Raw genomic sequence first — 25,033 nt, 5'->3', positions numbered from 1 at the left:
TGTGAGCTGTACTTTGCATTAGTCAGTTTGCTTTCTGTACACAAATAGATTCCAAATATGTGTGAATATGATGGGACCTAGTGAATCTTATTTATCTGAATTCTTCTAGTTCTGTCACTTGTTCAAATTAAGCAATAATTATTAATATAGTTTATATCTGTCAGGTTCTCTCTTCCAAAAAGATTGACTACAACATTATGTCACTATAACATGTTTTGGGATTCATAGCAAAAAAGTAGTATATACAGGCTAGATATTTATTCTTTTGTCTTCATGTTTGGTACCTCAGTATTATGGACTGCAAACTTTATCATTCTTGTTTAGTCTCTTATTTATTTATTTTATCACCTAAATTTTCAGCTGTTTGAAACTGAATTAAAGCAAAGTGCAAATAAGGTGCAGGAATTAAAGGACAAAGTTACAGAGCTGTTGGAGAAGAACCCTGACTCTCCTGAGGCACCTAAGTGGAGACAAACATTGGATAAAATAGGTACTTCAATAAAGCTATATTATAGCTCAGACTGATTTGGAAGTTGTTTTATTATGAGTTTTTAAATTTATTAGCAATAACAATTACTTTCAATAACTTGTTTCCTCTTACCTCTTAAATTCTGTGGAAATGACTGCATTTGCATGTAGATCTGAAGTAATTCCAGTGATGTCCATGGGCTTTGAATTTGTATTTTCGCACAGGCTATATCTTGACTCCCTGTTTGAGAGGCTTTATCTTTTTTTAAATGGTGGGCAGCTAAAACTTGACTGGCCAGTTACGAGCAACATATATATTTTGTTCTTTTTACAAAATGTAACAAATTAAGGTGATTCTGATTTCATGTAGAGAATGGTTTCAGTTGTTGGTAGTGCTCTTCTACATGTATTTTCTCATGAACTAGTGGCTTTTGGCCTTTTGTGGGTTTGGTGGTTTTTTGCTGTTTTCTAAAACTGTATAATTTTTGCTAAAAATTTTCAAAAAAATCCAATGGAAAAAAAAGAAAATGACCATGTTTAGTCAATAGATTCTGAGATATTGCAGTACCTAACTGTCATGAGTTTTTAAAAATCCTTTTTATGTGAGTCATATTTTAAAGTGAATTATAGATCAATAGCATTGCATGTCAATCTTGTTTCATAGTGATAGGCATTTCCATTGCTACACCAACAGTAATTTTGAAGCTGAGAGTTTTTCCAGTCTGTCCTTCTTGTAAGTGAAACTCTGAAAAGCTTAAGTAGCAGGTAAGGTCTCCAACAGACCTCTTGTTGTGTTTTAAGGGGATTAATACAGAATGAACAGAGCACTGTGATGCAGCAAAAGGAACTGTAAAAAACAAGGATGAAAATCAGGGCCAGGGAGAGTTAGCAAAGTACCAGAGCTGACTGAGCAAGCACTGACAATATCACAGAGGGGCAGGGGGAAGATACAAGACTAAGACTCAAAGGCTGCTCTGGAAGCCACTTGCCATAGTGGAAAGGACCACAGACTGGCAAGGTGTGAACCTAAGCTCACCCAGTGCTTTTGAAATAGCTATAAGCAGAAGTATTCTCATTGCTCATCATTAGGTACCTGGTTTAGATGTTTTAGATGAATGGTTTCAGATGGATGTTACAGGCATTTGAAAGAGCTAGGCTTTTTCAGAGGGTTGTTCAGAGTTGAAGCATAATTTCAGGCTTCTGATCACTCTTGAGAACTTATGGGGCTTTACTAAATAAGCAGGGAGATTTGTCTATTTAAATCAGGCACCTGATATATAACCTGAGTTATAACTGAGTAGAACCCTTTGCCTTCTATATCATTTGAGACCAAAGCCTAAACTTGGGGGTATTTCATTTAGTAATATTCTAATATAATTTTATTACGTGTTGAATATCCATTGCTCTAAAAATTCCACATGTGGCTGGCTGTCATCAAAGTGTACATGGTCTGACTTTTAAAAGATGTTATTTGCAAAGTCACTGCAATAAGATATCTGGAGTTAATCAGCATGGAGGCTTATGAGAGGGCGCTGTTTATGTTTCATATATGGTCTGCTGTCTCACAATCCATCTGCTAGAACATGCTTGCAATATGCTAACATTATCATTGTTAGATTCCAAATGGAAAGAACTCAATAAAGTTACATCTGAGAGACAACAAAAACTGGAGGAGTCTTCAAATTACCTGATCCAGTTCCAGACAGCAGAAGCTCAGCTAAAGCACTGGCTTGTAGAAAAGGAGCTAATGGTCAGTGTGCTGGGACCATTATCAATTGATCCTAATATGCTGAATACACAAAAGCAGCAGGTTCAGGTGAGTAGTGCCAACACACATTATTGCTTTAAGTTTCTTCTGCCTTTTTGCTATTAGCAAAGTACTATTTTGCATCTAGAGCAGAGCATGGCTAGTATAAGCCATTAGATTTATTTATGTATCAGCTTACGCCATACTTGACAACAGTAATTACAAGAAAAAATTATCATAAGAGTGAAAAGAGATCAGAATAGGCAAAGAAAAATGTCAAGGAGACATTGATCCTTTGATATGTCTTTCTGTTTTGACCTTACTGTGGTTTCTCTCTAGTGGAATGAAAATGTCCATTTGAATTTTATTAATTTGATATTTTACTGTCATTCCTCATGTATAGTCTGTGGTTAGAACTAGTTTTTTGAGATTTTATTCCCTTAACTGTGCCAGTAGCTAACAAAAATATGAAGGCAAGAGAAATGCAGTACTGTGGATAGATATGGGGCCAAGAGTGTCAAAGACAGGAAAAAAAAGTATAATGAAAAAGTGGAGTAATTTAGTGACAGCAGCACAGCAAACTTCAGACAAAAGAAAGTAAATGTGAAATCAGATCAGGCTTCAGAAGGTAGAAAATTTAATTTCAAACATTTCTATTGCTGACAGTTATTCTAAACTGATGGGAAATTATTTTGTTTTTGAAAAAAAGTGTTATTAAAGCTATAATATCAGTATTGTTTAAAACAAAGTGTTCAAACCATGAACTATGTTCTAATACTATCTCAAGTACTATGACTCAATATTGGTTTCTAAGTGCTTCAGAAGTCTAGACAGATGGCATAAGACTATCATGTATCACTTCACAGTCCTTAAAAGTTCAACCTAATTGACTTAGAAAGGGTTTGGAATGTTCTGTAAAGTAAAACCATTATAATTGTCCCTTCTTTTGCAAGAACTGTGACTTACTGTAAAAAAAAAAAAATATTGATAACCAGTGATATTAATTTAAAAGGTCTTACACTACACGTTCAGTCATTTTGTGAATTAACCAAATAGTCTCTGTTCTATAATAAAACATTGAAATATTATGTCAGAATACATCTTCTTTGAAATTCTTTCTTAAGACAAATATCAAATCTGTCTAGGAAAGAAGACGTTACTTTAAACTAAACAGCACTTATTTTGCTTGGTGGACTCAATTACTATGATATTAACAGAATTCATTGTTTACTTGTATCTCCTGGTTGAATTTCTATTAGATGATGTGTAAATTCACCACTTTTTTTTCTGTTTCTTTGATGTAAATACTTGGAAACAACACAGTTTATGTACAAGGCACATTTATTTCACTGCCTTTCAAACTTGGATACACTCAATAATAGAACAGCAAATTCTACATGACTTTTTTTTTGTCAGAAGCAGTCTTTTCTTCTCGTGAAGTAAATTATTTTTAACATTCTTTTTTTTTTCCTAGATTCTGCTCAAGGAGTTTGACACCAGAAAGCCACAATATGAGCAGTTAACTATGGCTGGGCAGGGGATTCTGGAGAGACCTGGTGAACATCCACCCTCACATGAAACTGTGAAAGAGCAACTGGCAGCTGTGGCACAGAAGTGGGACAGTCTCACCAGCCAGCTGAAGAAGAGATGTGACCGAATTGACCAAGCCATTGTGAAAAGCACAGAGTATCAAAGCTTACTCAGAAGTCTGTCTGATAAGCTAAGTGCCTTGGATAGTAAACTCAGCAGCAGCCTGGCTGTGAGTACACAACCTGATGCTGTGAAACAACAGCTGGAAATTGCTAAAGAAATGAAGGAGGAAATAGAACGGGAAAAGAAGAATATAAATGCAGCACAAGCTCTTTGTGAAGAGCTGTCAACACTGGTTGGGGAAGAGTATTTGAAAGCAGAACTTACAAGACAGTTAGACGGCATCTTAAAATCGTTTAAGGATATTGAGCAAAAATCAGGTTGGTATTTATTTAAAGAAAAACAGTAACTAAAGCATAAAGTAAGGCAAAAGTTTGTGATAGAGGTGTTGAGTGAAGTGAGCCTAGTGCCAGCTCTCAACCCAGTCCAACCCCAAGCAGTTGTACATTAGAATTTAGAAGAATCCCCATGTCTTGAAAAGGTAAGAACAATGCTTGGGATTTCTAGTGAATAGTTTAGGAGAGAACCTGGAGTAAAATAGCAAGGCTGTTTTGTCATGTGTTCCTTCAGGTGCATCTTCACTGAATTAGAATTCCAAAAGAGGATGCTATTCATGGAGTTACCCAACTTCATAAGGGCAGAGTATAAGTCAAAATGATAATTTCTAGGCAAATACCAGTTAATGGCTTGGTGAAACACAGTGGTAATTGTATAAAACTGCCTGTGACAGAAGGGGGCTGGCAGTCTGCAGCCTTTCCTTACCTTGTGAACAACAGAACTGACCGAGTAACACATTGCAAGTGATATTATACTTTGTTCTCCCTAGCAGCCTCAGTTTTGGGTTTTTAATTTCCTCTGGTCATGAGGAACTCCAGAGAATCTCCCCAGGAACATGTATTTCCTGTAGGCCATGAGTTAGGCACTACTGGGAGTTAGGTACATAATATTCCTTGTGCTTACACATCACAGCGCCATGAAACGTGATTGTGTGTTTTTTACCACCAAAATCTGCCCAGGTGGGATCCATGTAGACACAGACTGGATAAGCTCATCTCATTTGATTCATATCCTAATGCCTTCACTGCTCTTCTGTATTACAGGAATGAGTCTGCCCCTTGCAAGAAACCTGGCTGCCTGCCAGTCAAACTCCACCTACTAAGGACTGGCTTTCCTTAAATTAATGATCATGTATAATAGAATCAATATTAGTTATTATTTTTTTTTCACTGAATACTAGCAGGTTGTGCTAATGAACCTCTGTGCTGCCTTCTTCTTTGTAGATAACCATGTTCAGCAGCTTCAGTCAGCATATGCCTCTTCTCATCAGTTCCAACAAATGTCTAAGGACTTTCAGGCCTGGCTAAGCAAAAAGAAAGAAGAGCTGAACCAGGCTCGTCCTGTGTCAGCCAAACTTGATGCCTTGCAATCACTAATTGAAGAACAGAAAGATTTTAAGAAGACAATGACTGATCAGATTGGTTCATATGAAAGAATTGTTGCAGAAGGAGAAAGTATTTTACAGAAGACTCAAGGAGATGACAAAGCAGAATTACAATCCCAAATTGCCACACTCAGGAGTAACTGGGATGAAATGAATAAACAGGTAAAAGAAAGGGAAGATAAACTGGCAGATTGTCTGGAGAAAGCCCTCAAATATAAGCACCATGTAGAAAATCTGCAGCCATGGATAGAGAAATGCCAAAGCAACCTGTGTGAATTAAAAGTTGGCATAAACCCAGTTGAAATAGAGGATTCTATTGTTCAGGTAAGGGCGTGGCAAAAGGACCTGGATAAACACCATGGGATGGTGGAACTCTTAAATAATTCTGCTGAAAGTTTGCTCAGTGCAAGTCAAACAGATAAAGAAATTGTACAAGAACAAACTAAGGTGCTGAATCAGAATGTGAAAGTGGTTACAGAACAGTTACATAAAAAGAGAGAGTGCTTGGAAAACATGGCACAAAGACTGAAAGAGTTTCAGGACTCATCCAGAGAAACTGAAAGACAGCTTAAAAGTGCCAAAGAGCATCTGGAAGCTCATGACTCACTTGGACCTCAGTCATTCAGTAACAAACACCTGACAATGATGCAGGCCCAGCAGAAAGCCTTGCAAGCTTTAAAGCCTCACGTTGATCTAGCAAAAAAGCTTGCCCAAGACCTGGTGGTAGAGGCTTCTGATTCAGCAGGCGTTTCTGACCTCTTACTCCAAGCCGAATCTTTGGAGCAAGAATACACTGCAGTGAAGCAGCAAGTTGAGGATAGGTGCTCATTCCTGGAGACCAAACTTCAGGGAATTGGCCATTTCCAAAACAGCATCCGAGAGATGTTCTCTCAGTTTGCAGAGTTTGATGATGAGCTTGATAGCATGGCTCCAGTGGGGAGAGATCTCAAGGTACTGCAATCTCAGAGAGAGGACATAAAATGTTTCATGAAAAAGTTGGAGGATCTTATAGTGAATAATGAAAACGCTAATAAAAACTGTAAAATTATGCTAGCCACAGAAGCTGAAGCTTCTCCTGATCTTGTTGGTATAAAGAGAGACTTGGAAGCTCTAAATAAACAGTGCAACAAGCTACTAGACAGAGCAAAAGCCAGGGAAGATCAGGTGGAGTGTACCATTTGCCGTGTTGAGGAGTTTTACAGTAAACTAAAAGAATTTTCCACTCTGCTTGGGAGAGCTGAAGAACATGAAGAGTCACAAGGTCCTGTTGGAATGGAAACAGAGGCTATTAATCAGCAGCTGAATACATTCAAGGTAGGAAGATTGCTTTCCTTCTATTATAAAGTATTTTACCACAATGCCGTTTTGTTAAACATCATAGTGAAAGAGACTGGTTAAGTGCAGACCTTAGAGGAGGCTTGTTTCACAGCATTCTGTTCTGCCTCTATTTTATCTGTTTCATCTGTTTTAAATGGGGATCTTATGCTCAGAGAAGCTTTCCTTTTCTTCAGCTTGCAAACGTTGGGAATTTTGCATCTCAGCTCCCAGTTCCTGCACCCCAGTTCCCTCTTCACCTCTCTTCACTATCTTGTTACCTTCTGTAATCCATATGCCTTGCTGTTTTTGAGAAACTGCATACTGTCCCTATTTGATGTCCATTTATTACACAACTTTCATCTTCACAGTGGTGTGAGTTTTAGACTCCTACCTACCTACTCCTCCTGTTCACCTACCAGCCCACATTGACTTTGCTCATCTGAGCAGTTTAGGTTTTTTCACCTGGGTATAGATTTCAGCATATTTAGGTTTAAGAAGTTACCTTTTGCCATTTTCTGTTCTGATACACTGGCCAGTTTTACCTCACTGAATTCCATCCTTACCTAGAAACGTTCTAATAAAAGAAAACAGGCAAAATAATTCCCCTATCATATTGGGATTTTTCTGTAGCATCCTTATCCAAAATTCTCTCCAGAGCTTCTGTGTGTAGCTTTTTTAATACACCAGCTAGCAATCCATGTCCAGCTCAAAAAAAAAAAAAAATAATTGCATTTCAGTGGAGATGAGTGTTAATTGAGCTTTGCTGCTGAAATAAGTAGAGATATTTGCTTGGGTTAGGTTACAAGAAATGAATTTCCAGTGCTCACCAGAAAGATTTATAGATGTAAGCAGTGTTTGGGAAAGATCATAAATCTCCTAATGGCTATATAGTAGCAATGAATATTCTGCACTGCTTTAGTTTCATTCCAGTATAATACTGATTCAAATGTTTGTATGACTTGTACATTAGTTGACACTTAATGATAAAACCAAACCTTCATTAGGATTTGATAAGCTATGCTGTTAAAAATTTGATGACCTTGGAAAAGAGTCATTGCACAGCTAGCCCAACAGAGGGTGCATTTCACTTGTTTAAGCCATATTGGAAAGGAAAATTAAACCAGAACACTTTCATCTGGGGAATTCAAGTGGAAGTTACTGTGAGTTTTGATGATCTTTGAGAATACATAAATAGAGACAGAAACCTTGAGCAAATGGTTGCATTATGAGGAGATTCCATTAGACTGGGAGGATTAAAATTGTATGCCAGTCTATCCTAACAAGTCTATTTCAATTTAAAAGAGAAACAAATGGCTTTTCTTTGTATATGGTTAGTAAAACATTTTGGATATTGGAAAACAGCAACAGCTTCTGCTGTGAATGCTGTTGCTTACATTGGCTATACATGACTTCAGTTGTAACCAGTTTGGGATCTCTGATTTCACCTAATTTCTTACATTTTCAAACATTAGGTACGGCTTCAGGTCTTTGTTAATACCTATTTTATACAATGAATTGTATATGTACAGATATGTATTTTATTATAGAGAAAAATGTTTCTGGATTGTTACAACCTGATGAGCACGTGGTGGGAAAATCCAGTTCCCCGTGTGTTGTCCCGGTGTTGTAGTTCATCAGGGCATTGGACACAGCACAGCAATTGAGCAGTTTGGGGATGAGAGACCTGTGCAGACCAGTAGGGTGACAGCATCCCTGAAACACAAGAGCTTATGTGGTAAGAAGACTGAAAAAAATCTGGAGAGACATAAAGGAGAACAGTGATAGCAGCATGTTTATATCCAGAAGTCTACTCTGGGACTGTATTTATATTAGATATTTATAAGCTTAGAAATGTGTTTTGCTTGAAGCAACTATTTTAGGCCATGCTTTTGCTTATGATTAAAAACACAATGCCATTAAACAGGAGGTGAAGAATGATGAAAAAGTGAAGGGGTTGTTTAAATAAGTGAAAAGCAAATGCAGAAAGAAAACAGCAGAGTGAGGAGCCTTTGAAGAAGGGAAATAGAGAGACCAGAATGGGAAATTTTGCTCTGTGAGAGTGTAGTTAGTGAAGGGATACTGATAGCAGAAGGATAGGGATCAACTCTCCTAATGTTTAGTGTCAGTGCTACTGGGGCATATAAAAATTACAGTAAGTAATCTATCAGTTTATACTCTGCCTTTCCAGAGAGCAGTTCTACCTGAGGCAGCAAACTGCAGGGAGACTGGATCCCACAGATCCTGCTCCACTTGTGGTGTGTTTGTGTTTGCTCACATGTTTGTGCACGTACGCAAACACATACAACCTGAAAATGTGGCCACAAAACCACTGTCTGGCTCCTTATGTCTTTAGCTTCTGTGGGCAGCTACAGTCAACTTAAATTCCTCAAGAGTAAGGCAAAAGAGTTGTTCTTTGGTATAGATCTATTAACATGAAATCTTCATGCTCTTCAGGGAAGGATCTCACGTAATGGGCCAGAGGTGGTTTTTTGTGGTTTAACCAATTTTTATGTACATAAAGAGTTACAGCTGCGTGCATCTTCTTGGCATGACATTAAAATGCCTAATGTTTTTTTAAAAAATAAACTCACTTTGAGTAGTATTTGATATATATATATATCTATTTAAAATGCATATGTATATTTGTTTAATTTATATTTCTTCTTTGTAATGTACTTATTCCAGTCAGTAAAGAATGTTAAATTGTAGGTAGTTGCCATCAGTGTTAAACTATATTTATTTACATATTTCTATATTTTATAGATATTATATATATATATCTTTTTAGAAATATTTTATATTTATACATATTTATATATTTTATTTACAAGGCAGTTATAAAATTTACTTTCTGTAAATGAAAATCTTCAGAGCAGTTCATTTCAAAGTAGAACCACAACTGTTACTTCTCTTCAGGAATAGTATAATCAAATTAATAATTTATCTCAATTAATATGAAACACACACAAAAAATTACTAGTTAACTTGGCTTAGTAAGACACTTTTTACTCCAAAGTCTGTATGCAATGTGTAGATTAGTCCTGAAAGGAAATTTCAGTAAATTAGGTTTGTTAAGGTACACTGAGTCTGCCACCATTCTTCAAAATCAAAACAAAAAAGAATTGTGCAAATGGACTGAACCAAACACTCTGGTTTTGAGTAGCTGCACAGTGCTAGAATGTTTGCAGTTGGAGAAACATTTGCAGCTAGTTTCTCCCCGAAACAGAGAAAGAACACGAAGTTGAATTATTTTACTTTTCCAAACTTTTTTACAATTCTTTGTACTGTCATTCTTCTTAGTAAAACCAATATGTCATTGTTACAGCTTTCATGAGCATATGGTTCATTTGATTTTTGCTTTTACTTTTGAATTAAAGTAGATATAGTCATTAGAGGTTGCCTTCTAATTGGACTTTATGGGAATTTTTAGGTAGCCTGAGTAGTCCTGCCAATGAGCTTGAACTAAGATTTTAATTAGCTTATGTTACAGAACCACAGAATTGTTTAGGTTGGAAAAGACCTTTAAGAACATCGAGTCCAATGTTAATTCAGCCCTGCCAAGTCCACCATTAATAGTGTCCATAAATGCCACATCTACATATCTTGTTAGTTATGTAGAATGTGTCAGTCCTCTGATTTTTGCTTTGAAGGCAGATAATGTTGAAAACATAATGAGAATTTTCTCTTTGAGCTAAATGTTGCATATCCCACACGCTGTTTACAAACCCTAGAATAAGATACTAAAATCTTTATGGGTTTTACTACAGTTAAGGTCTGTATTGAAAAGCAAAGGTAATATAAGCAAATATTAATTTTTTTTAGAGTTGCATTTTAAAGTGACTTATCTGTCATACAAAAGTCTTCAACAGAAACAATTAAAAATGGTAAACTATCTTTAAACTGTTAACATAATTTTGCTATTGAACAAATACAGACCAATTTCAGCTATATACTTCCCCTATAAAATCATGCATCCCTTTCTGAATTCAGCATGTTTTGGTTGTTCTGGGTGAAAATAACCATGGGTGATATGACCTTTCATCCAAAGCATCTAAAATTCTTTCTGCATCTTTAGCATTTATCTGCTAGAGAATCCAGAGGTGATTATCTGTTTGGCATAATCCAAATGTTATATGGCAGCTCAGCAGAGAGGAGGAAGAGAGAATTTGTTTTGCAAGCCCTTAGTGTTTTGATATGTAGCTGTTTACTAAGTAAATCAATAAACATGAAGTGTGGTGTGTTTGTATTTGTTGCATGCAGTGTATCCTGCTTGCTGCTGAATGCAGAAAGCTCCAGCTGATTGTAGTGAACGCACAGTGTTAAGTTTTAGCACTAAGTGCCTTATGCTGTCCTTAAACTGCGATCTGAATTGTCCCTGTAACTGATGGCTGCTGTCACACCAGCAGCTGAGGTCACTGGGGGTTTGGCTTCTACTGGAGCGGAGCTTCTTGGTCACGGCAGCTCCTCCTGTGCTGTTGGCAAATTACCTGCGAGTCTCCCCATCCCTTCCCCTCCGCGGTTAGGAGCTAGTCTTGAACTGTATTTAGAAGATGCCAATTTCCAAAACCGGAATCTTTGTCCTGATAGGCTGGTTTGGTGCTCCAATAAATCCCACTGGGGGGGGAAAGAAAAGAAAAAAAAAAAAAAAGTCTTTCAGATATAGTTAGTTTTTTTCCCAGTATTTTAATGTTTCTTTCAGTGGGAGCTGGGTTCTTCAGGACTGGCTCCCCTGTCAGCCAACACCACCCTAAGCTCTTGCCTCAGAGCCGGTGACCAGACTGAAAATAATCAAAACTGACTGAACATCTCACTTTGCATGTCAGGTGGAGCAATGTGCGACTACTCCAGCAGCTAATCTAAACACTAGGCGAGTTTGGCGGATGTTTTGTTTTTTTCCTTTAAAGTAATACAGAGGTAAAGTTTCGGCGTGACTTTGGCAAGGAAGGCTGCAGTGCAGCGGTGTGCCGGGGAAGGTGCCGGCCGCTCCCCGCGCTCAGCAGCGGGCTGGGGCGGCAGTGATGTCACGGCCCCGCCGCCTGCCCTCGCCAGCGCCCTGCGCGGCACCGAGCGGCAAGCCGAGGCGGGCGGCTGGGGAGATAAGGGGGCGGCGGGGAGGGCCGGAGGGAGGGGAGCCCCGGGGGGAGCCCCAGAGCGGCGCTGCGGGCGCGGGCGGGCCGGGAGCTGATGTTTGCTGAAGAGCGAAGCGGGGCGGTGCCGGCGGCTGGAGCGAGGCGAGCCGGGGCGCCGGGCGGGACGCGCCGGCGCTGCACGGCGGGGGTTTCCCTGCCTCCCTCCCTCCCTCCCTCCCTCGGCTCCTCGGCAGCTGCGCCTCAGAAATGAGGAGGAGGCGAGCGCAGCCCGCTAGCTGCAGCTTGTAGTCGGGACCTGCCGAATGTAAACCTGCCGTGCCTTCGGGGAACGCGCCACGCTCGCTCGGCTCTGCAGCTGCCTTCAAGAGCTCTCCAGGATGGCATCGGGAGAATCGGTCTGAAACATTCGTCTTCCGACCGTCTGCTCAGAGGACGCCTTGGCTTGGCTGCTAGAAAGTGATGTTTTCCTGTGGGACTGGTGGAGGCACCACGAAAGAGCCTGTTACAAGAGGAGGATAAGCTGCCTTTCAGATCAAGGTTATTTATAGCTACTGCCAAAAAAGTAAAGGGCTGTTTTATGATTCTTACTGTTCTGGATTTAACTTATTTCCCCCCACACCCCAGGATTTTCTCCGTGCCTTGGTCAGGACCATACAACTATCCTGTGGATTCTGTCTTTTTAAGCTGCCACAGCATGTTTTATTTATAAAGGAGATGGGACCCTGCAAGCCAGCTAAATGGATTACAGTTAAGCAGTCATGTACAGAAGATAATGTACTGCCTTCTGTAACACTTGTCCATTTGAAGGCTTATTTGGGAGATACAGATTCTGACCTGGAGGAATAAATGAAGCCTTCCTCTGAATGTTTGACATATTTGGCTACTGCTGGTTTCTGCTATAATTTGTTTTTCTGGGACATTGGGACATTTCTGTTACTTTCTTACTGAAGCACTTTATATTTTGGGGGGTGGGAAACCTCATATCCAGGTAAAGTAAAATTTTTAGAGATGCACTGATTATTAATGACCTCAGCCACTTCATATCTTACGATGTATATTTTTGTATCTATGCATCTTATGCTAAGGGCAAGTTTACTATTTCTTCAGATTGCTAGTGTTTTTCAAATGTTTGCCCTGAATCTGTGAAAACGGAGGTATACTTGTGTGGATACTTTCAACATGGGGAAGCCACTTAGCAGGCCAGATTGTCTACGTCAGAATCCTCCATGTGTTGGCAAAGGGGAAGAAGATGAAGATCTAAATATTGAAGACTGCTACGTTCCCCAGAGGTCTATCTATGACACTGTGCGGCTGAACGAACAGATTGACTCAGGCTCCAAGGGCAGCCTCTCTTCGAGGCATTTCACAGACCGGACCCTACCCTACAGTCACAGAACACTGGACATCAGTACTTTGTGCTCCAATGGTGCCCTTACTTCTTCCAGTGTTTTTGAGCTCCGAAGCCGTGAAGCTAACAAGTTAGATGAAAAAATGATCTTTGATGCTCTTAAACTAAACAGTGATATAATTCGAACAGCTGGGTTACCCAAAGCAAAGTCTCACACGGAAAAGAAGGAGCACAGACGATCGTGGAGAATGCTTGTTCCACCCAGCTTTCCAGATTACACTAATAGAAGTGAAAGCTCCTTTAATGAAACTGCTGATCTGTCAGAGGCAGCTACACTAGGCAAATGCAAATGGGGTACAAATTCTCTTACCTCGGAAGAGGACGATTCTGGTTTATGCAGCCCTCCAACAGAAAGGGAAGATAAACAAGACACACCGTTAGCAGGGGAGCAAACTCAAATACAAAGTCTGTCTTCTGCAGAAGATATCCAAGTAGTAGGTCAGTTCAGACCATATATCCCAGCAATTTGCCGAGAGCAGCAAACCCCACTGCTTGCAAGCATGAGTGTCCCTGTCAAAGAAAACTGCAGACTGGGTTTGCATGACATTTTACCCTCCGGAAAAGTAAAACAAAACAATGCCCAGACATGTGAGAGTGATCAGGAAGAGATGGAGGGGAACTCTCACTTACAGGGTTTCAAAGAGAAAATTCTGTCACATGAAGATCCCCTTCAAGGTGATGGAAGAAGTATTACCCCTGACAAAAATGAAGGGGAAAATGCATATGAAGTTCATGAAAAAACTAAAATACGAGTCACAATGGTAGAGGAAGATTATATGGATGATGTATCTCCTCATGTAGATGTTTATTACACTAATGCTGCTGTAAATAGTGACTTGGATTTTGCAAAATATGAAATTTTATCTGATACAGAGGAATGCAGTGTAGCATGTACAGGCTCAAACGAAGTGGCATTTTCTGTTCGACAGCTTGATTTAGATAGTACTGTAAACTGCCCAAAAGTTTTCCCAGAGAGAAATAAAGGCAATATCTGGACTACTGGCATCCAAGACACCTTGGATACAGTCTGCAATGGCCTCTTGTCTGACAAGGTAATTAGAAGAGAAAAATCCATAGATTTGTGAAATAGTTGTGTAATATCCGTAAAGATACTTGTTTAAAACTTGTAAGTTTTGCCATTATTGCAAAAACGTAACTTAAAAAAAATTAATAATTAGGCAGATGCAGTGATCAGTATAATTTGCATAGCGCACACGGGGTGTCCAAAATAGGTGAAATAGTATGGGAAATGAACTGGGGGCAAAGTCAGGGGGGGTGATTATTACTCCGGCTGTTTTGAGCTGGGTTGTCATTCCCAGCTGGGTTACTCTGTCACTCCGGACGTGGAAAGCCTCCTCCGTGCCCGTGTTGGTGCCCGGTGTCTGCGCCGGCGATGCCATTCAAGGGCAGCTACGGCCCGTGTGCTCAGCCTTACTCATCAAGGTGTAAGCAACAGTATCAGATGGCTGTGGTTTCCAAAGCAGGCAGATTAAAGGCTCACCGCCTCTTCTGAAAGATGCCTTTTGCATTTGCGTGCCAGCAAGGCAGATCTGAAGTTACGGTAGTATTTTACAAGCACAGGATCTTGCAGTGCTTTGTGAGTGGTGGATGAGGTAAGAGGGTAAGGGAAGCTTTGTAATAAGGAAAGGGTGTTTGTCGGGTCTGTAATTTTTTTCTTCCCACTCTGGTTGAAATCTGAGATACTTCAAGCTTTGTTGCTAAGTTGTTCTGGTAAACTTTGGCCTCAGCAATAATTGTAATTTATTTTAAACTTCTCTCCACAAAGAATGTGTGCATTTTTAAAGGGCAGATTATGGAGATCAGTCCCCTCTGTGGTAGGACGTTGTTCTCAAAAGATGAGACTTTATGGCACATAAAAGAAGAATTTGTTATTGATTCTGTGTTGAAATATTATTCTGCCTCCTCCTTACCCTACAGTCAAAAACACAAACATTTTCCTTCTTCTAGGAGCAGCCAACTCATTGCATGCTCTCAGTTTTCATGTTGCCACAGTCTAACAGTCTAAGAGTTTTTAGGCTTTTTTTTGTCTGTAGGAACAAGTCTCTTAGGGATGTTAAATTTATTTTACCTCTCATGTTTAGTGTATTTGCTGTAGCTTGTAGATTAACTTGTCAAGCTGGTGGAAGTGTGCTCAGCCACCTGAGGTCTGCATCTTTAAAAGCAGTCACTTGCCACAGTGTGTTTGGTGCAGAAGAGGAGAGTTGCTGGTACATTCAGAGTGATCTCTGCTTTTCAGGATGCTGAGAAAGGTTGCTTTGAATGCACTAAGTGTACACCAAAACTGTTACTGAATGCTGCTATAGAAATTGAAGGATTTAGGGTCAAAAGTTGAGCATTCTTTAGCATTGTTTATTCATTGGTTATTTTTCACTGGCCTGTGTAATTAATTCAGGGGCTTCAGGCCATTTTCTGATCTCATTGACACTTGTGTCAGTGCAGCTTAATGCTGCTGAATACAAATGGAGATTTACAATCCTGTTGCTAATGGTAATAATCTGGCTCTGAAAAAGCCTAAATACCTGCAAGAGTAAAATAAAGCAAACACACAACTGCTCAAACTGCTGTTGGGTAGGGTCAAAGCCTTGGCAATTTGCAAGAGTATCCTTTGAATGAAAGCCCATTTTCCTGGGTGTCTGCCGGGATACTGTTTCAACAGCATCTGTAGTGCCTCCTCCTCATTTGTTACCATTGTAATCTCCCAAACCGATTTTAAAATATCTATTCCTTTACTGTTTCTTTGACTTGAAACTTTGGCTTTGGTGCTAATTTGGAAAAAATACCGACATATCACTCTCGATGAGTGCCGTTCTTTGTTAGATTTTATAGACAGGTAATCAAAGAGATGAGTTTCTCCAGAAGTTTTATTTTTTTCACCTCCTAAAACTTCCACTACCTCTCTTTTTCTCTGTCCCTTTCCTTCCTATCTAAGACTACTCATGGAAATGTATGTCATTTCCCCTTCTATGATGTATTGAATTTACTCTGTTTAGATTTAATCTATTCTGTTTAGATTTATTAATGCTTTTTTTAGGAAGGTCCTGACAAGGAATGGCTTCCTTTCTTCTATACACCAGTTTTAAGCAATGTTTTTGTTGCATACTGTCATGTAAACACCAGATGCATTTTATGGCAGAAGTTACCATGTTTCATGTCTGTCTTGGGTTTCAACTGCAGGTATTCCAGAAAGAAGAAATTGAACCTTTGCAAGTTAAACAACAGGAAGTAAATTGGTTGGGTCAGGGCCTTATTCAGAGTGCTGCTAAAAGTACCAACACAGAGAACCTTGAACACGACCTTGAAGATGTCAACACCCGATGGAAGACTCTTAATAAGAAGGTTATTATCTTGTATACTATCCTGCTTTTGTTGGGTTCTGCCTCTTGATTGTTTTCTCACTGACGTCTTTCCAAACACAGGAAATTAAATATTCAGTAAGAATATGAATTATATTTGCTTTACACAATCACTTTGTTTGTAATTCTAAGGATAAGATTTATATTGCTAATAGCCAGAGGTATTGTTGTAATTTATAAGGTTTTGCCAAACTTTCCCTAGGTCTGTCTTTGGATTTTTATTCAAGAAAGCCTCACAGACTCATGAAATTGGGTTGGGGTTGGAAGGGGTCCCTGGAGATCCAGTTCCACTTTCAGTCATTGTTTGTATGTTTTTTCACTTTGTTTTATTTGCTCATGCCCACACTGTTGTACCTGCACAGTGCACAGCGCAATGGTACAGCCCAGCTTTGTGTGACTGTGGAATGTTTCCTTTAGAGCACCTTAAGGATTGTATTGCTTGAGGCATCAGAAAGTACCACTTTGAAAAACCAGCTGTATTTCTGTGCTTTTCAAGTCTTCCTTCAGCAGTAGCTGCTGTTGGAAAATGGAAAGGATGGGGAGTAAAAATGGTGTTCATCCTCTTCTGTGCTCTTCCTGAAAGATGCAGCAGAACCAGAGACACCTGCAGTTCACATATTTGCCTTCTTTCCTATTTGTCATTGATGACATTGATAATTGGGCCTTATTAAGAGCTGCTACTTTGAGATCCTGGCTCATTCTTTCTGTCAGTAAAATAAAGACCATCTGAAATGCAAACATCCCATCAGTATATTTTGTACCACTGTATCTATATAAATCAGGAGTAGCTTGTAAGGAATTACTAGAGCAGGCTGATTTACTGGGAGGCAGTCTGTTCTTTTTATTGGATGTCTCCAGCCCCAAGAGATTCATGCTGAATTGTGACATAGTGCTGTTATGAATAGTTACAAAAATAAGAGTATTTATTAGCAATATTGACAGATGTTCTACGGATTTTGACTAATTATTTCACAGAAATAAAATGAATAGGTGAGATCCTCTGCTGTTTTTTCAGGTTGCTCAGCGTGCTGCACAATTGCAGGAAGCTCTCCTCCACTGTGGGAGATTTCAGGATGCCCTTGAATCTCTGCTTAGCTGGCTCATTGATACAGAAGATCTTGTGGCTAATCAGAAACCACCATCTGCTGAATTCAAAGTTGTCAAGGCCCAAATACAAGAACAGAAGGTAAGTGAAATGGTTTTAGAATATCTCTGCATCCACTGGATTGGTGAGAACAAATTCTCAGTCTTTGGCAAAGCATAATACCTGTTCAAGAGTATTATAGTACACTGGGGTGTGCTGAGGTGTTTAAAGGAGCCATCTGTTCAAAACTCAAAACTTTGTCCAGGGTGGGGAGAAGTGCTCATCTTCTTGGATATAAGACAGAGTGATATCGTGCAATCTCAGCTCTGGTTAGAATTATTGACATTATCTGGAAAGGATGTTAAAGATCCATTGGAAAAAGAGCATAAAATTCAGTATCTGGCCATTTGAAAGGTAGGAAATAAAACTTAGTAATTTTTCACTCTTCCTGGTACTGTACTACTAAGATAGGATTGCAGATTACAGACTTAAATACTTGGCTCTTGACTTTCATGTGATCATTGTTGGTAATTAGTTGGAATCCCATTGGGAAAGTGGCCTGTGCTAATGTAGGAACTCTATCAGTGTCATCAGCTTTGGCATATTTTAATAGTGGTTATATAAAAAAAAATGGTAATGTAGCTGATGAAACATACAATTCATGCAGTTATACTGTGAGGTACACTGCCACCCAAGGATTTAATATAAAATTATGGGCAGTACAGGTTGTTGTCTTGGGATACTGCTGTGGCAAAATGTTAATGTTACCAAAGGTACCTAGGGGATGGAGGAAGGGAGCATTGTAGACAGGGGCACATTTTATTCTTCACAGAGAAGTTAATTAACGTGCTACACTAGATTGGTGAACTCAATTGTATCTCATATAAGTGATGAGTTGATTATACAATAGTTTTAGTATCTATTTTCCCATCCCTCTATGTATCCAAATTACCTCTGTGATGCCAAATCTGGAGGGGCCTGCAGTTTGCTCGTAAATGTTCCTATAAAATGTAACTTAGTTCTGAATAGCTGCATTCCTTCAAGAGTGTTAGGCAGAACTTTTTCCTCTATGTGTTCACTTTTTGGGTTACCTCAGAGAAACCAGGTCTGTTGTTTGAGCTTCATGAACCTCCAGTGTTCTTAGGAAAACAACTGAGAAACTAAAATGAGCCTGTGTTGGTCAGGGAAAGGGTTGTGATGTGTGTGTTATGTGTGTCTCTTTGATTAGCTTTCTTCAAATTCTTATCACAATATAGGCATTGTGGTTTAGGTTTTGGGGGTTTTTTTTGGGTTTTTTTGTTTGTTTTTGTTTTGTTTTGTTTTAATGGCTTTTCAAGAAGTCTACTGTTGTTACATTTGCATTATTGCAGTATTTCTTGATAACCTGGTGCTTGATTGCTTTCCCTATAGCTTCTCCAGAGGCTGCTGGATGACCGCAAGCCTACTGTTGAGGCAATCAAGCGCGAAGGGGAGAAAATTGCGGAGTCAGCAGAGCCTGCTGATAGAGTGAAAATCCTGAAACAGCTGAGTTTCCTGGATAGTCGATGGGATGCCTTGCTCAGTAAAGCTGAAACAAGGTACTTGAAATTCTTTCATGGCTTTGAAAAGTGCAGACATAGAGTGTGATAGATGTTGAGAAGCAGCATGTGGAACTCTATACTGTGAAGTATTATCATGCTTTTGATTGCATTATGTCTCAGTGTCTTGATGTACTGGGTCCTCCGAGGGAAAAGGGAAGAAAAGTGACCTGAGGGGAGACCAAAAGCTCTTCAAAAAATGTTTAGTCTCAGGTGTGATAATCTTCTAGGATTAACTACATATGCATCTTCTGAATATTTAATCTCTGTTAATTAATTAGAATGCAAGTGTATTCAGGCAAGAACCTGTTTTGCAATAGAATCAAGTGCAAATTTACATCTAACAAACAGTAATGATATTCTGTTGGAACTTCGAAGTCCTGGACTGCTGCTACAAAGAAGGAGCACTCAATTATTTCCCTTTTTTTTATTTTTAATATATATCATCTACACAATTTGTTTCTGCAACTTAGAGGTCATCATAATGTCAGTTGCAGGTGCATGCAAGGTGCTTAGTTTTCAAGAAAAAAGAGGACCTTTAATGTATATAGATATATGTATTCTAGCATCACAGAAAACCCTATCTCTTAAATGACATTGAGGTCCACTTCAAGTTCCAGTTGAAAAAAATCAAACAAAACCCATGCACACTGTACCTGTGTAAACACAGACTTACATTTATGAGTTGTTGTCAATATATAAAATACCTGTAAAATTATTAACTGTGTTATTATTAAAGTGTCTGGAGAAATCTGTGTGGATAGGGTTACAGAACGTGTTTACTGGGTGGAGATTGAAGAAGTCTTTTTTAGAGTAGAGAGAAGAGTGCATGAGATAGCTTGGAAAAAGGCCTATAATTGAGAGCAAGAGAGGACTTGGAAAGCTGAAGAAAAATTTAAAGTGCACAGTGAAGCTTTACAGTGAAGAACAAATGGTTGTGTTGGTACTTAAAGTAGCATTGAACTCACCTCATCTCTGCTGTCTTCTATTCCTTCTGGTAGCCTCTCTTTAGCTGAACCTGTTTTGTTACCTCATAGTAATAATAGGATTATTTAATTAGTCAACCACTAATAGACCATTATTTCCTTTTTTTTTTTTCCTTTTCCTTTTTTGTTTTCTTTTTTATTGAAGGAATCTGACTCATTAGCTGGGGTAAATGTTAATGTCATGTTTAATTTAATAATATCCTCCCAGTCTGGTGATATCTAATTACAAATGAAATTGCAGCTTTTTCCAAGCCATCCATTAGCTGCAAGCTTGTCTCCATTTTCCTTTGGCTGGTCTCTAGAAATGAAGAAGGAATTTGAGGGTGATTTTGTAAACTATGTAGAGTACCCCACAGAGTGTTCCATGGCTAAGTATGTCAAGTCTACCTTGTTTATAAGCCTTGGAAAGCACATATAAATATAGCTTTTATTTGGAACAAGACCCTCATTTGAAAGATGTTATTGTGGTGTTTTCATGTAGAACAAATCTCTCCTAAAAGTCTGCTTGAATGACATTTGTTCAGCACTGCTTGTAGAGAAGACTTTGCTGTAATCGAAAGTCTTCTCTGACGTGTAATGATCTGAACCAGAAATGTTTTAGATACTGCTTTTCTGGTTTGGAGGTCAAGTCTCCGTGCTTTATTAATGTTGTCTCACTAACTTCATTGAGACCTTTTATCCAGGACAAGAGATGCAAATTTAGTACCAAATAATTCAGTTGTCATCATTGAAAAAATGTTTAAAGGTATTTTACAACACTGACGAAGCATGACAGTGTAAAGCCTTTGCCTAACTTTAAAACATGTATAATAGTCAAGGGAATGTAACTTTATGCTTTAAGACAGCTGGAAACTTGAGAACTATCTTAACTGGGTATAAAACAATGTTTTGCTGAATTGAGTGCTAGATTATTTTTAGTAAAAATATATTAATAAAGTGATATTATTTTTATTTTCAAAACTGGTATATTAGCCAAATGCCTTGGAGGTGTTTGTGTTTAATTTTATTTGATTTCTACTTTACCTTCTTTTTCAGTAAGTATCATGGATATATGTTTCATTTGGTGACTAGTTCCTACAATGAGATTGAATTATTTCTGGGTGTTTTTCAAAGGATTCAAGGCACTTCTTTCTTTATTAAAAGTGTTTGACACTTACTTCACCACGAGAGGTAACCATTCCCTGGGTGTGTTGATAGGAACCGTCAGCTGGAAGGCATCTCGGTGGTAGCACAGCAGTTCCACGAAGCTCTGGAGCCACTGGTGGAGTGGCTGACAACCACAGAGAAGAGGCTTGCAAATGCAGAACCTATTGGAACACAGGCCTCCAAACTGCAGCAGCAGATTTCTCAGCATAAAGTAAGATACAAACCACTCACTTGCTGTGGTTATTCTTTTTGGATGCTTCTGTAAAGCACGACACAACTGGCAAAGCTGTTGCACTGTACTCATTTTACCATACTGTTTCATTTTTTTCCCCCTGTAATTTAAGTTTTATATATTTATGTTGGCAATATGTCCTTTTTTGTTCAACTTTTATTTAGTTTTACTCAATTTTATTTTATGTTTTTCTGATTTTCTTTTCCATTATTCTTCATTATTTAAAATAAAATATAGGCCCTAGAAGATGATGTCCTAGCTCACAATAAGAGTTTACATCAGGCCATTAGCGCTGGCCAGTCTCTAAAGACTATGAGCTCCAGGGAAGATAAAGATATGGTGCAGGAAAAGCTAGATTCTGCTCAGGCACGATACATTGAAATTCAAGAGAGGAGCAACAGCAGGTCTGAACTTCTCCAGCAAGCTTACAGCAATGCTCAGATTTTTGGGGAGGACGAAGTTGAATTGATGAACTGGCTGAATGAAATCCATGATAAGCTGAACAAATTGTCAGTCCAAGATTGCAACACAGAATTGCTTGAGAAACAGCACTCTGAACTACTGGTATTTTGATTTCTGTTCATTTCTTATTTAATTCATGTTTTTAATTTGATTTATATTCCCATACATCATTTATTTTCATTGATATATTTTGTTTAAAATGTCAGTATGCTTATTCTAAATAAAAATAATACATTTTTTTAGGTCTGTGCTAATGTAAATGACCTTTATTCATAGGATCTTCAAGAAGAGATTCTTCTTAGAAAACAAAATGTTGATTTGGCTATACAAAATGGCTTAGAGCTTCTCAAGCAAACAACAGGTGAGAACTTACATAAAACTATAATTTGTCATACTTTTTTTCTTGTAGGTGCCTAAGAAAATTAAAGTGAAACTTGTAAATATGGTTCATATTTACTGGTTAAAGCAATCATAGTTGTTTATTTTAATAAGGTTTAAGGTCAAGCCTAGGTTATGTTTTGGGGCCAATTTTACTTTTAATGTAAGTGAGCAAAAGGTCTTTTTTGCCTGTAGAGAATTTAGCCCTTGAATCCCTTTATTATTTTTAGTGGAAAATTATTTTAGTGAACCTGCATTCCATTCCTAATAGCGAGTTATGGACATTACTCATACTGGAGGGCTGTTTGGCAGTGGACACAATAAATTCCCTGCAGGCATCCACAGATGAACAAGATATTAGCCTACCTATTACTGCAAGGGAAAAGCTTTGGCCATGGGAACTAATACTGTGGGAAAAGTTGCATTCCAGTTCTATACAATGTGTCCCTTCTGTAGAACATCTGTCCAAATTTTCCAGTACTTGTAAAGTTCTTGAACCCTTTGACATATGTTTGTCCAGGGTGACATTATCCTCTTCTGTTCCAAACTTTGACATTATACATATTCTATGATGAAATCTGAACATTTCTAATATTGTAGCTAATAAATTTCAATGCTTTGTTTTTCTTTTAGTCTTTTATCTTGTTTGAAATGGACAATGTGTGTGAACTGTGATGTCAAAATCTACTGTAATTGAAGGTCTAGTTAGTAATGTGTAGATTTTTTTTTTGTTCTTTACATTTTCAGTAACAATTTTATAACTTTTATTTGGCCTTTGTAAGAAGTATTGTGAATTTAAGGGTGGATTTTTTATTTTATAAGAATATTTCTGTTTAAAATTGGATTTAACTCCTTACGTTCTAATAGTTTAGTAAAGCAGAAAAAAAGAAGGACTGATGCTGAAGTGAGGTAAACTTCGTAGCTCTGTGGGCTTTAGAGATGGTAGCATAATTTACATCAGTTGAGGATTGGTCTTGTCACCTTGTTTGGGTTATTTTATATATTAGATATTGAGATTTCTGTAATATGTGGAGTTTGGGAATTTAGGTTTTTTGTTGTTGTGGTTTTGTTTTGGTTTCTTTATTTTTAATATTTGTGATCATGGGAAATAACATTCCTTTAATATTTTAGGTGATGAAGTTGTAATTGTTCAAGATAAACTGGAAGGCATTAAAGCAAGATACAAAGACATTACAAAATTAAGTTCTGATGTATCCAAGACTTTAGAGCAGGCACTGCAGCTTGCAGGCCAACTGCACTCAACTCATGAAGAACTCTGCAAATGGCTTGATGAAGTAGAGATGGAGTTACTCTCATATGAAACACAGATACCAAAGGGTGAAGAATTAAGCCAAGTACAAGAAAGACAAAAAGTAGGTTTTAGAACCTGTGATATATTTACTGTTCTGTGATTCGGTGACATTTTGTGTTAATTTATGCTTGATATGAAGTAATTTTTTGAATAACTAATTTTGCATCCAGATAATTTCACTAAATGTAACAGTACTTAAGAATCAAACTCTTTTTCCAGAGTCATCTGTTACAATCACTTATGAAATTAGGCTGAGTTTTGTTTTTAGCACAAGAGAAGCACAGCATTTTTATTTCGTTCGTGGAGTTACCTAAGACTGGGAAACTTCATAAGCTATCAAACAAAGTTATTTTAGTTCTTTAGCTGTGGCATGGATAAAATCCTGTAAAATGCACTTTTAAACATATAAATATATGTTTAAAAGTGCATTTTAAACTTACTAATTAAACTTTAAAATTACTAATTTTATTTAACAAGGTTCATTTCAAAAGAAAAAATGTGTAAGCTTGCATGGTATGGAAAATGCTGAGGGTGGAAGCTTAAAAAAATTCTATTCAATTTCTTTAATAGATGGGGAATTCTGTACAGGTAAAATCTCGTTCCTTTGTGTGAATATGTGCTTGAAATTTAATCCAGTCATTGCAGGAATCATTTGAATTTATCATATTTTGCTATATTGCATGCTGATTTCCATTGCTGATGACTTCATTATGGAGTTGCAGTTCACAACCATCCATTAGTTTTATTTTCTTTGGATGCTTCATGAAGTACTAACAATTCTTAGAAGATTTTAAGATAGTCATACTGAATGGAGAAATATATTTAGGTTAGATTCTGTGGAAAATTCTCTGAAGAATCACCTACCTTTCTGTCAAACAACTTACAGTATTGAAAAGCCAATACAGTTTAGCTGAAAATAAGTATTCTAACTTAGCCCTTTGGTTTGTGTGGAAAACAATTCAGTTCTGGACTCATGGATTAGTTTAAAGAATGAAAAAACCTCAAACTTTGTATGTTCTGTTCATATACTGCTACATTTAAATGGTTTAATTGTTTAAAATGGCCTTTTACAGGAGCTGAAAAAAGAAGCAAAGAACAACAAAGGCTTAGTGGACACTCTAAATGAAGTTGGCAGTGCCTTCCTGGAGCTGGTGCCATGGAGGGCCAGAGAGGGGCTGGACAAGATGATAACAGAGGACAACGAACGTTACAGATTAGTGAGTGACACGATCTCTCAGAAGGTGGATGAGATTGATGCAGCCATCCTGAGATCCCAGCAGGTACTGAAAACTGTTCTTTGGAAAATAACAGTCTCTGCAACATGTACTTGAACAAAAGCTGTCCTGTAATAATGCTGCCAA

At 38.1% G+C, this 25,033-nt stretch overlaps 2 protein-coding genes across 31 annotated transcripts in view; both read left to right on the top strand.

The window, feature by feature from the left end:
• DST (dystonin) overlaps positions 1-25,033 on the top strand; it is a 283,922-nt gene that overhangs the window by 202,327 nt on the left and 56,562 nt on the right. For 27 of the 30 annotated variants that reach the window (XM_086876137.1, XM_086876130.1, XM_086876116.1 and 24 more), the window contains 12 exons: positions 361-490; positions 2,085-2,284; positions 3,690-4,185; positions 5,146-6,620; positions 16,317-16,478; positions 17,511-17,681; positions 18,990-19,156; positions 21,340-21,499; positions 21,758-22,084; positions 22,259-22,343; positions 23,492-23,733; positions 24,746-24,952. In XM_086876137.1, coding sequence (XP_086732263.1) covers positions 361-490; positions 2,085-2,284; positions 3,690-4,185; positions 5,146-6,620; positions 16,317-16,478; positions 17,511-17,681; positions 18,990-19,156; positions 21,340-21,499; positions 21,758-22,084; positions 22,259-22,343; positions 23,492-23,733; positions 24,746-24,952 — 3,822 coding nt within the window. The remainder of the gene's footprint in view (positions 1-360; positions 491-2,084; positions 2,285-3,689; positions 4,186-5,145; positions 6,621-16,316; positions 16,479-17,510; positions 17,682-18,989; positions 19,157-21,339; positions 21,500-21,757; positions 22,085-22,258; positions 22,344-23,491; positions 23,734-24,745; positions 24,953-25,033) is intronic. The other 3 variants (XM_086876139.1, XM_086876142.1, XM_086876147.1) reach the window with 1 other exon arrangement.
• LOC147654673 (uncharacterized) lies at positions 11,849-14,272 on the top strand. The gene has a single exon (XM_086876150.1). It carries the CDS (start codon positions 12,893-12,895, stop codon positions 14,204-14,206), a length of 1,314 nt encoding a protein of 437 aa, XP_086732276.1. The 5' UTR covers positions 11,849-12,892; the 3' UTR covers positions 14,207-14,272.

This window comes from Cyanistes caeruleus, chromosome 2 (assembly GCF_971803275.1).
Source record: "Cyanistes caeruleus chromosome 2, bCyaCae1.hap1.1, whole genome shotgun sequence".
NCBI lineage: Eukaryota > Metazoa > Chordata > Aves > Passeriformes > Paridae > Cyanistes > Cyanistes caeruleus.
This window is presented reverse-complemented; position numbering and strand designations above follow the sequence as displayed.

Excerpts from the sequence above, each read along its gene's own strand:
- LOC147654673 (XM_086876150.1), top strand. The coding sequence starts at position 12,893 with ATGGGGAAGCCACTTAGCAGGCCAGATTGTCTACGTCAGAATCCTCCA.